At 35.7% G+C, this 12,191-nt stretch overlaps 2 protein-coding genes across 2 annotated transcripts; one reads left to right on the plus strand and one right to left on the minus strand.

Annotated features, from left to right (window-relative positions):
- Positions 1–1,794: 1,794 nt before the first annotated feature.
- On the plus strand, positions 1,795–4,425 carry LOC122046040 (transmembrane 9 superfamily member 11-like). Its single transcript, XM_042606527.1, has 2 exons — positions 1,795–1,952; positions 2,106–4,425. Exon 2 carries the CDS (start codon positions 2,130–2,132, stop codon positions 4,140–4,142), a length of 2,013 nt encoding a protein of 670 aa, XP_042462461.1. The 5' UTR covers positions 1,795–1,952; positions 2,106–2,129; the 3' UTR covers positions 4,143–4,425.
- A 1,699-nt stretch (positions 4,426–6,124) lies between these two features.
- On the minus strand, positions 6,125–11,944 carry LOC122046042 (aspartate--tRNA ligase 2, cytoplasmic-like). The gene is made up of 10 exons (XM_042606529.1): positions 11,302–11,944; positions 10,667–10,777; positions 10,400–10,513; positions 9,137–9,427; positions 8,950–9,060; positions 8,723–8,776; positions 7,988–8,067; positions 7,786–7,901; positions 7,015–7,129; positions 6,125–6,456 (listed from the first exon to the last, which is right to left on the minus strand). Exons 1-10 carry the CDS (start codon positions 11,836–11,838, stop codon positions 6,330–6,332), a joined length of 1,656 nt encoding a protein of 551 aa, XP_042462463.1. The 5' UTR covers positions 11,839–11,944; the 3' UTR covers positions 6,125–6,329.
- Between the last annotated feature and the right edge of the window lie 247 nt (positions 11,945–12,191).

The following is a 12,191-nucleotide window of genomic DNA, read 5'->3' on the forward strand; positions in this document are numbered from 1 at the left end:
GGCAATGATTTTTATTTTTAAATTATAGTAAAATATGATTACGTTTATAAGATCAGTCTATAATTTACCGTTGACTAGAGGAATTTCTTGTATTTTTAGAGGTATTAACAGGTAGTTGCTTCATTAAAATTATGGTCTTTGGCTTGCTTGATACTAAGGCTTTTTGAAAATGATAAGTGGATGATTTTCTCTTTTATGAATTGCATTTTATTTTATCCTTTACAAGTTCTTTTCAAATTACCTTTTTAAATTTTAAATTAAATTTGTCAATTTTTATTTCCTCTGTTGATTATTAATATAATTAATTTATCTATTTATAAGAATATGTCGTGTATATTTATTCAACGCTATATTATTTGTCTTTCAAAAAATTTAAAATGTGTAATCCAACGATAATTATCGGTTATGTCATTTAAGATTAATTAGACTTGTTAAAAAAATTAAATGTTGTTACATTACTAATTGTTAAGGTTATTAAAATTAATTTTAATCTGCACAATTTATTTATATTTTCAGATAAACGTGTATTAATTTCAAATTCTGTCTTCGGCTATTTATTAATTTCAACAACACTTGTAAAGATTTAAATTAAGCACTCTGTTTTTTTAAATTATCAAATACTCTTCAGTCCTTGGCTCTTTCCTTGGGCATTGGAGGTTTGATCAGGCGGATAGAGAATAAAAAAGTTACAATCACATATTTATTATAATAATATATTTCTTTTATTCAAATTTTTTTAAAACATTAATATTCATTATTTATAAATCTTATATATCATCTTAAAATTAGAATACATTTCAAAAATATATATTTATTTTAAAATTTTATAATTTAATTTGAATTAAATAAAATAATTATAAATAAATAAAATAATATAAAATATAAGTCCAAATCATTGAAAAAACAAACATGTATAAAAATCAAATTATTATTGTTTTAAAAAATAAATAATAATATTATTAAAAAATCTACTCATATTTTATTATTTACCCATTTTATTTTTATTTTAATTTTTTTTGAATAATTAAAATTCTAAAAAATAATAATAAACACTCAGTATGTCAGCCCTGGCCGCCCATCTCATACCATTTTGAACGCGTTTAAGATGGGCAAAAATCTTCTGGTCTAGGATCCCTAGATCAGTACTGATCCCCTACTTATTCATTGGTTGGATGGATTAGATCCCACCTATTAAATAGATGAAATCCAGTCCATCTAATTAATAAATGAATAGGATCTCTTCTAGTACAAAAAAATCCTAGATCAAAAAATCTGACATAATTCAAGATGAAGAGGTGTTATAATATCTCTTCACAATAATATTAATATTAAAGGAATATTATAACATCTAATTAATAGGAACATTGTGGAGGCTCTTAGCCCTTAAAAGGGCATCATTGAAAAGATTGATGCCTAACTAAAAAACGATATGTATAATCTAGATATATAAAATCGTTAGGTGCTTAGTTTAAAATTATAAATATTAACATTAAAATAAAATGATAAACATAATTAGTCGTAATGATTATCTCTTGATGATTAATATGGTCCCATAAAATTTTTCTATTGATCATTAAGATTAATTAAAAAATACTTATATAATGGGCGGTCAAGAAACTTGGCATCTAAAACGAGTGTAATATTGTCAACGCTAGTTTTTTATTTAATAAAATAAAAATGGTAACAATAAATAAAAGATAAAATGATTAATGATTTTAGAAATTCCGAGGAAAGTTATAATAATTTTAACAGAAGACTATTCTGAAGAAAAACAAAATACATAGACAATTATGTAAAATGATTAATTTTGGCAAGTTTACTCCGCCTTGAACAGTTTCCACGATCGCAGCCATAAATTACGGCTTCGTCTGCTCTCTCCTCGAATCCCCATCGGCTACCTCCGTCGGTGGATCTGGATCTCCGATCGAAGTCACGCCCGCAAGCACGCTAAGGTTAGATCTCACCTCTAATTCTGCTCATTGATCTTTCTCTCGTTTTCGTCATCGAAACCGACGTGGAGATTGCTAGATCTGATTCTATATGCCTTCAAAAGAAAAATCCTAGATTTTCTCTTCTCGATCCGTTTACCATCTCATTTTCCTCAGATCTGTGAGAGAATCCGACCGGGGATGGGTTTTGCTCTCGGATCCGGCAACAAGATGACATCTTTCTTCGGATCTGCCTCCTGGTTCGTTGTTTTCTGTTGCCTGGCCTTTCTTCGATCTGGCGACGGGTTTTATCTACCCGGAAGCTACCCTCACGAGTATCCGGTCGGAGAAGTCCTGCCGGTGAAGGTCAACTCGCTTACCTCCATCGAGACCGAGCTTCCTTTCAGCTACTACAGTCTCCCCTTCTGCCGCCCTCAAGATGGAATCAAGGACAGCGCTGAGAATCTAGGGGAGCTCCTCATGGGAGACCGCATCGAGAACTCCCCTTACCAGTTCAAGATGTTCACCAACGATTCCGATGTCTTCGTCTGCCAAACGAAACCCCTCTCTGCTGAAGATTTCAACCTCCTCAAGAAGCGGATCGATGAGATGTACCAGGTCAACGTCATCCTCGAGAACCTACCGGCGATTCGGTACGCGAGGAAGGACGACTTCGTCCTCCGGTGGACGGGCTACCCAATCGGAGTCAGAGCTGCCAATTCCTACTATGTGTTCAACCATCTAAAGTTCACTGTTTTGGTGCACAAGTACGAAGAGACCAATGTGGCGAGGGTGGTCGGAAGCACCGGTGACGCAGCCGATGTGATCCAGACCGCAGATAAGTCGAGATCTGGAAACGCAGGCTGGATGGTGGTTGGATTTGAGGTTGTGCCATGCAGCGTCCTTCACAATCTCGAGAAAACCAAGAATTTGAAGATGTATGACAAGTACCCGGCAAAGGTCGAATGCGATCCTACTACTGTGGCCATGAAGGTGAACGAGAACCAACCTATAGTCTTCACCTATGAGGTTGCCTTCGTCGAGAGTGATATCAAATGGCCCTCTCGCTGGGATGCTTATTTGAAGATGGAGGGAGCCAAGGTCCACTGGTTCTCTATCCTTAATTCATTAATGGTGATTGCTTTCTTGGCCGGCATTGTTCTTGTGATCTTATTGAGAACTGTCCGAAGGGATCTTACCCGGTACGAAGAGCTGGATAAGGAGGCGCAAGCGCAGATGAACGAGGAGCTCTCCGGCTGGAAACTTGTTGTTGGAGATGTCTTCAGGACCCCAAGCCACCCAATGTTGCTTTGCGTTATGGTGGGTGATGGTGTGCAGATTCTTGGCATGGCAGTTGTCACCATCTTCTTCGCCGCACTTGGATTCATGTCCCCGGCATCTCGGGGCACCCTCGTCACGGGGATGTTGTTCTTCTACTTGATTCTTGGAATTGCAGCAGGGTATGTCGCTGTTAGGATGTGGAAGACAATCAAAGGAGGGAATCATTCTGGTTGGATTGCTGTTTCCTGGCGCGTAGCTTGTTTCTTCCCCGGCATCGCCTTCCTCATCCTCACCACATTGAATTTCCTGCTCTGGGGCAGCCATAGCACTGGTGCGATCCCAATTTCCTTGTTCATTGTGCTGCTGCTGCTGTGGTTCTGCATCTCAGTTCCACTTACTCTTACTGGTGGATACATCGGCGCCAAGGCATCACATATTGAGTTCCCTGTCCGGACTAATCAAATTCCTCGTGAGATCCCTCCGCAGAAGTACCCATCATGGATGCTAGTTATCGGAGCTGGGACTCTGCCATTCGGCACTCTGTTCATCGAGCTCTTCTTCATAATGTCCAGTCTCTGGATGGGCCGAGTCTACTACGTCTTCGGGTTTCTCTTAATTGTGTTGATTCTCCTTGTCGTCGTCTGTGCGGAGGTTTCTCTAGTCCTGACCTACATGCATCTGTGTGTGGGGGATTGGAAATGGTGGTGGAAATCCTTCTTCTCTTCAGGATCCGTAGCTATCTACATCTTCTTATACTCGATCAACTATCTAGTATTCGATCTTAAGAGCTTGAGTGGTCCTGTGTCTGCCACACTCTACCTTGGCTACTCACTGTTCATGGTCACTGCTATCATGCTTGCTACTGGTACAGTTGGATTCATTTCGTCCTTCTGTTTTGTTCACTACCTCTTCTCATCTGTCAAACTCGACTGAGCTACTTCTGAAACAAGAGCTCTGGAACTGAAGGCATGAATCCATTGGCACAACTGGAACAGATTATTATAGAGAAGATGTTTGTAGCTTGAGGAATCTACAAGGAATATGGTAGATTGTATGTGTGTTATCATTAATAGCTGCGTTTTTTTATACCTGTCTTAGAACTTTTTAGTCATAGAATGTACTTGTTGGATCATTTGCTTCCTTTGTCACTGTCATTTTTTGTTAAATTCTGTTTTTATGTCATAAACATAAATGAGAATTGCCCATTTGATTCTTAGCTGTCTAGGTACATGCACGTTGTATTGATTTTTTGTTTTGTACTCTGTACCTGTGTTAAGTTCTTGTGGTTTGCTAATCTCTTTTTGTCCATTAGCTTCATTAATTTTACATTCTCTTTTTTTCTAAACTATATCCATTTGGTTACTATGTTGGTGGATTAATGGTAGGACTTAATTTACTAATCACTATTTAGCGTGCATGCAAAAGAAAAATTACAACATTTGGATCTGTTGCTCATTATTTGTCCAAGAACCACTGCAATAATTCTAAGGCAAAAATCAAAAAGGTTGTCCATCATTTACGTTTTTAATCATATGAGCACTCTTTTTTTTTTCTGAAAATAAAAAATTAAAAGTTAAATGAGCACTTCTATGTTCCTTTAAAAATTATCTGTCTAAAATATTTTTATATTATTTGATCATTTGATTGTGTAGGAGTTACTAACTAGTATATATAATTATAGAACTAGCTACTAACTTTTATAAATATATTATATAAAGCTGATGTTAATTTTTATAATTGTAGAATAACTTCTATAATAATGATTTTATATTATTTAGATTTTAATTTTTTGAGTGATAATCTATTTAAAATAATATTTTAATAAATAAATTAAACAATGAGACTATATAATACTCATTTTATTTCAAACAGTTAATAACGTCTACAATAACATTGAATTTAGGAATATTTTTAATATAATAGACACTTATATTTTTTTTTTTAATTTTTTTGAAGGGTGCCCATTTATTTATTTTAATAAGTGTCATATGATAAAAATGTAAATAAAAGATGTCTTTTTAATATTAATTTTTGCTCATAATTCTTTTTGATAAGGTGAGCATAATGGAAGTGTATGGATGGAAAGAAGTCGACAATTGGATTCTTTTGTTTATTTGAAAAAGAGGAAAAGTTTATCTTGAAGTTTTCCATTCGGTAAATTCGAAGGATGGAAGCTTAAATTTATTAAAAAGGTAAAAATATTCTCTATTAGAGTAAATTATCCAAAGCTAAGGTCTTCCTTATGTAAGGATATTAACCTCCGTACAACGATGGGATGGTAAGAAACGGAAGAGACTTTCTAGACCAGGAGCGTTTAAATGGCATTCAAAACTTGTATCTTTCGACATTCCATCAAAGCTTTTCAATTTATCCTTTATCCTAATAATTAAGATAAAATTTTCATAAAACTATTTTCATAAAACTATGGACATTACGTGATTAAATGATGTAAATGACTATAAATTTAATAATAAAATAGAATGAAAATAAAAATAAAAATAAAATCTATCTAAATATATAGATTTTGTTGATTTCTATAAACTTAAAAATCATTTCATTCCTAAATCGTCTATCCAAATATTATTTTTTTACTATTATTCCTTTCCTTTATTTTAAACTCATCAACCAAATATCCCAAAATTCCTAAAATATCAAAAATAAATATTATCCTTGTGCCGATTCGCAAAAGCAAATTTTCAGGGGAAAACACTTTTTTTTTAATACTTTGTCCTTGTATGTGTTTACGCAAGTAAATAGATGAAAATTTCTAATTTTTTTTGTTCTTAATTCCTTTTATCTAAGGGCGTGTTGTCCATCTAAGTAAACGGGAGTTCAAGTAGACAATAAAGAGGAGATAATTAAATTGCCTTATTTACTTGGCAAAGGAGAAAATTAGAAACAAAAAATAAATCAAAAAACAAAAATCTCCCATGGGCAATGAAACTTGTACATAAGATTGCATAGCTGTTTAATTTAAACAAAAACAAAACAAAAAAACTAACTTGTATGAATTGAAAAGTTATTCAATATAGTGATTGAGTGACAAAAAAAAAGGGGCCTGAAGAATGTTCTTGAAATTGGCCAAATGATAGAAGCAAGTTATTGGGTTAGAATTTCTTCTCATGGAACCAGCCTCTGAGGATCGCGGGGGAAGAGGGATGTTTTCCGGATATTATTGAGGGCGCAGAACAGCATAACCACACGCTCCAAGCCGACGCCGAATCCACCATGAGGAGGAGCACCATACCTGAAAAGATAGCCCAATGAACACAGACAGAAAATGAAGAAGTAATCCAAAAATTGTTTTCAGTAACATGCCACATTGTTGAACTTGGTTCTTCTTTGCACTTTTATCATAAAGTGAATCAACAATCTTCAAAATAAATAAGCTTGAAAGTATCATTTGAACATTGCATCGTCGAGTGTAAGTTGAGTCGATTGTAATAACAGTCCAACCAGGGTTTAAAGGACATGCAACTTCACACAGCATGAACCTCAGTTCAAAAATCTTTAACATGGACGATCAAATATCAGAAATAGTTTTTTTAACTATGGATATCCATACATTGGAAAATAAACTACTTAACAAGAAAATTGTTTTTACGAGAAAAATATGCTGTCCAGGAAAAGTATTTCAAGTGAAAAGGATCACAATTTAATCTACTAAAAGCACCACCATTATGGGTGTTCGTGCAAACCAAATTATATGACATGAATTCTAGAATCTTTGCAACCATAAAGGGAAACGGTCATATAAAATGACAATGGTATAAGATGCAAAATAGCAATCAAGAAAGATATATACCGGAAGGAGTCAATGTATGATGATATTGTTTTTACTTCGATTCCGCATGCCTCTGCACGGGTGGTCAACAGTTCTGGGAGGTGTACTCTTTGAGCCCCTGAGATTATTTCCTCACCTAAAAGAAAAAGACAATTAGAGTGGACAAGTCCTAATTCTGCTATATTTCAAAATCTCTGGAAGTGATTCAGAAGACAATGTAACTGCAACAAATTTGGCAACCTGCTTTCAATCATGTAAATGGCTGATCCGGTATGTAGTTTGCAGAGCTATGGCAAGCCAAAGAGAAAAGTACTAACTCAATTTGGCATTACATTGTAACAAATTTAATTACCTTAATTCTGCTCATAACTCATCATAATGAATTCTTTATTTCCCAGAAATACATGGATGTAACTAAGAAAACAAGGCAATGATTTGACTGGAAGCAGCTGCAAATGCACTTTTAATACAAATATTATTCTATAACACCACCTCTTGTATCAAGAAAGAGATCATGGATCTGTCCTCACTCCTGCACCTATGTTCTATGAAGTAGTTTCTGGGACACTAAATATTATATAAGCATTGTGGGATGATGGTGAAAGTCACAGCTGTTGTACTATGATGGAGTTTCTAGTTAATCTTGAAGAATTTTGACTTATTTTAACTTGCTTTTACAAGCACACGAACATGGCAAGTAACTGCATAAGTACAAGATAAAATAATTTTAAGATAGATTTAAATGGTGCGACTGAAAAAAAAATGACAAAAATAAGCATTTATAGTTCACACCTCGAATGAAAACATCAAACGAGTTACTGTATGCTGGATCATCGTAGCAGGGCATAGTGTAGAATGGTCTTACAGCCAAAGGATACCGGCATAGGATGTAGAAATCAGTGTCATACCTGTGTTAGAAAGAAAAATAAGGAATTTGAGCAATGCTTCTGATACAACCAGAAAATGAATCAGAAGGAAGGGAAAACAAAACTACTTTTCACGAACAAGCCGGCCCAATTTCCTCTCAGCCTCTGTGTTCAGGTCACCTAGAGGATCAACTTCTACTCCAGCCTCCTGTAGAACCAGTCAAACTAACTTCTTTAGTTGAGAACATACATGGGAATAATGGTAAGAATCTACCAAAGTAGGCAAAAGTGGTAACGGCCCTCAAAAAAATTGAGAACAGCATGATTGTCAAGCACAGAAAAGCATAACTTGTGAGGTATTTGAAACACTAGCATTTATTTCTCATAAGAATTATAAGACATTGTTTCTAACAATGGAAATTGAATTTTCCTTAAGGTTTATTACTGTAAAAAGTTATAAAATAATTAATTGAAAATCTAATATATGTGGTTATACTCGAAATGGTTGGTTTGACCAAGCAGGTGCCAAGGAAATAGTTGCATGACCTTCATAGATGTTATGACATAGGTATGCTATGCGATGCCCATGGCGAGGAGATCCATTTGGGGAAGGACAAGTCACATACACTATAGTCTCTTCTTTCACATGTTAAAGTTGGATTTCATTTCCAAGCTACAAAAACCAGAAACCAACAGCCTAATCTTCATTGCATTATCTCTCAGTACCAAGTGAGAACAAAGTAGACAAGTAGGACACAACATATCCATGGCCACAACATAATGGCAAGAAGTGATGGATCATAAGTTCAACAAGGAGATAATAAAAAAAAACAAGTTCCTAAATTATAGTAAAGGATATGCACCTTAAGCATTTGAATGCCTTCCTGGAAATTAAGTCTCAGAGTCTTTCTCAGGTACTGAAAGATAACATAAAATGGAATTAGAAAACACCATTAAAAGAAAATAAAGAAAAGACATTCTACTGTGAAGAAAAAAAACATAATATACCACTAGACAAGCATCAGTTTTCTAGAAGATTTTTATTAGAAGGTTTATCATCTTTTGATAACATAAACGCCACAGCCTTTACCTTCAGAGGTTCAAAAGGGTATTGCTTATTGATGCCATCAAGTTCAGTTTTGCAGTTCTCATTCAGGTCATCAAACATTGCGACAAACAAATGATCCACAATATCACAAACCTGCAAGAAACATTAAGAGATTTTCAAAAGTTTTCCATTGCATACTTTGTCAGAGGATGGGACCAACCAATCTTACCTCAAAATAGTGCTCTTTAATTTCCATTTCAACATCAAGCCCAACAAATTCACATAAATGTCTGTGAGTGTATGAATCTTCAGCTCTAAAAACAGATCCAACTTCAAATACACGTCCAAAGCCCCCACAAATTGCCATTTGTTTGTACAGCTGAGGTGATTGTGCTAAGCATGCAGGTTGCCCCTTGTAGTCAAGCTTGAATACAGCTGCACCACCTTCACTAGAACCAGCTATCAACTTTGGAGTATGTATTCCAACAAATCCCTCAGATCGCAGAAATCGCCTAAACACCTAGACATATGGTTAAAATATTTATAAAACACATTTTCACAAAATTATCTCAATCAAATGTATTTTAAAAAAAAGGCAGCCCGGTGCACAAAGCTCCCGCTATGCGGGGTCCCGGGGAAGGATCCATTGTACGCAGCCTTACCTTGCTTTTTGCAAGAGGCTGTTTCCAGGATTTGAACCCGTGACCTAAAATCAAATGCATTTTAAGAAGAGATATTTTACATGTAAATCAATAGAAAACTCTCCTACCTTATTGCCCTTATATAGTTCAAAAAGGCCCCTGAAAATTATTAATTAAGGTAGAAATGAAGTAAAAAAAAAAAAACTTTTTAGGTCTTTTTTACATGATTCCTTCGAGAATATCTTATAATGAATAATTACACCCTTGTCAATACAGTTTATTTCTCACTTGAGGTTGAGACCAGTGATCAAGAATTTAAAGGCAAATCCTCATTCCAATATATGCTGATGAAAAAGACTGCATGTAATGCATTGAGTGGATACAGACCTTAAGAAGTGGATACTCCCATGTAACAAACAATGCTGCTTCTATTTCAAGATTGCAAACAGCAAGTCAACTTTAGTTTTTTTTATTTGACTTGACCATGAGGTGTCCTCACACCACATTTGGTGTGAGACTGTTCTTTATCACGGTGAAGTGGTAAGGATAAGCCAATTTTAGTTAATCACAAGAATTTGACAGGCAAAATACCGACCATATATCAGCACATGGCACAAATGGATGGCCTATGGAAATTCAAAAAGTTTTTTACAAAGGGTCTCTAGACAAGAAATTAAACAAAAAGAAATAATAAATATATCATTGTTAACCATAAGGTGCATCTAGTAACAAGTTGCAGAAGTATTTAAGAAACTAAATTTAAACAAAATTTATTTATTGATGTAGATTTACTTAGCACAAAAGAAAATTTATTTGGAAAAGCCAGATGTGGAACATGAGTAGAAGCTTACATCCTCCACATGACACTGAATGCGAAAAATTGCCTGGTTTGCAGGAGTCCGTATGTCAAGAACTCTGTAATTCAAACGTGTATCTTGACCAACACGAACAAATTGCTCTCCAGTCTGTCATTCAGAGTTGTCTTGAAAGTTAGAAAATGAAGTTTTTGGTTTATTTCACAAAAATAAAGAACTCAATGTTTCACTTCCAGTATAAAACCACTTCTTTTTAAAGAATTTAAAATTTCATAAGTAAAAGAATCAAATTTCATTACTAACCTGTTCTGCCTTTTCAATTTCTTTCTCGCTCCGTGCTGCATCTTCAATATTAATAGGAAGATTAGGCACAGATCTGTTGACACAATATAATTTTTTAATTTGAACTTCCACCTGCAAACAAGTATCAGGTTATTAAATTGACTTTCCACTTAAATGTACATTTACTAAGCCAACAATCTCTTCCATGTAAAAGACACGTCTTATGTTTTTTACATAATATACTAAGGCACCCGAATTAAGTAAGTAGCATAGAAGAAGTGTATGATCGTGCATACAGCTAACAAACAAGTAAAACTGACGTCTGATGTTAGAAAAGTTAGGGAAACAATTAGCAAGTTGAGCAATCTCGTATTGGCACGTGAAGTATATTGAAGAACTCCTGATAAAAGTTGGAAACGTTCAACTAGAGAAAAAAACTAGATGCAAGCAGCAACAGTAATTTTGACTATCTTCTTGAATTACCAATTAGTACTCTCTGATCTCTGAATTCCCTATTTTATAGTATTTGATAAATGGTAACATTCACAATGAAGGATCAATTCTTCGCAGCAAACGTCAATTTCATCGACAAAAATTTGAACTTTCAAACACAGACAGCACTTGATGGCAAAAGAATACAAGGACGAGCAACTTACTTGCTGGGTCGTTCCCTTTATTGGATCTTTGGGAACTGAAACTATCCCCTGAATGTCTACAATTGATTCCTTGCTGAGCGCTGTGGCAAATTTCACCATTTGAGGGCTCACAGACTCCTTATCGACAGAGAGCACGCACTGGACTGTGCTCATGTACTGCCTCAGGACAAGAAAAGCCATTTTCTTGCTCACCGGCCTAATCGTCTGGGCGACTCCCCGGATGAGCACCGACTGGCCAGAGTGCTGGGTCTCCAGCGCGCTGATCTCAGTCCACTCCCGGCCGCTGATGGCCTTGGATTGGATCTCCTCGACCAGGACGTCGCCGTAATTGGTGGCGAATGGATCAGCCTCCGCGAGATTATCCCGACCGGCGGCTGTCGACGCGGAAGACTGCTGCTTGCGATCCTCCTTGGCCTCCTTCTTGGCCAGCTTCTTGGCCTGCTTCTTGCTGAGGGTCGTCCCGGCCAACTCGTCGGCGACTCCATCGGCGGTCAGCGGAGGTGGTTGGGAGGCGGTCGCGGGATCGGTTGACGCCATCACTAGCTACGGTAAGCAAAACCCTAGCACTGCTTTTTCCGACTTTCCCACCTGTTTATACATCAGCAGATTAGATGGTCGTCGAGTTCAGATCCTCTGTATCCTTGTGTCCCATGTCCCCTCGCTGATCTAACGGATTAGAACATATCTTAAGGATACAATACACATCATGAAATTGTAATGACAGTCTAATCCACGAGAAACATGAGGACAAGAGAATCTCGGGATAAAAGATTTGAACTACTCGACCATTGTCGTCGAATTATTTTTCTATTTTTTCTTATCGGGTAATAATCAAGGTAATCAATCGGATAATATAATCAAAATTAATTATAATATTAATTATTTTATTT

Source organism: Zingiber officinale, chromosome 2B, assembly GCF_018446385.1.
Source record: "Zingiber officinale cultivar Zhangliang chromosome 2B, Zo_v1.1, whole genome shotgun sequence".
Lineage (NCBI taxonomy): Eukaryota > Viridiplantae > Streptophyta > Magnoliopsida > Zingiberales > Zingiberaceae > Zingiber > Zingiber officinale.

Excerpts from the sequence above, each read along its gene's own strand:
- LOC122046042 (XM_042606529.1), bottom strand. The coding sequence starts at position 11,838 with ATGGCGTCAACCGATCCCGCGACCGCCTCCCAACCACCTCCGCTGACC. Across the intron at positions 7,902-7,987 it reads GGCCGGCTTGTTCGTGAAAA|GTATGACACTGATTTCTACA; the intron begins GTAGTTTTGTTT and ends TTTCTAACACAG. Across the intron at positions 7,130-7,785 it reads GTTTGATGTTTTCATTCGAG|GTGAGGAAATAATCTCAGGG; the intron begins GTGTGAACTATA and ends TTTTTCTTTTAG.
- LOC122046040 (XM_042606527.1), top strand. The coding sequence starts at position 2,130 with ATGGGTTTTGCTCTCGGATCCGGCAACAAGATGACATCTTTCTTCGGA.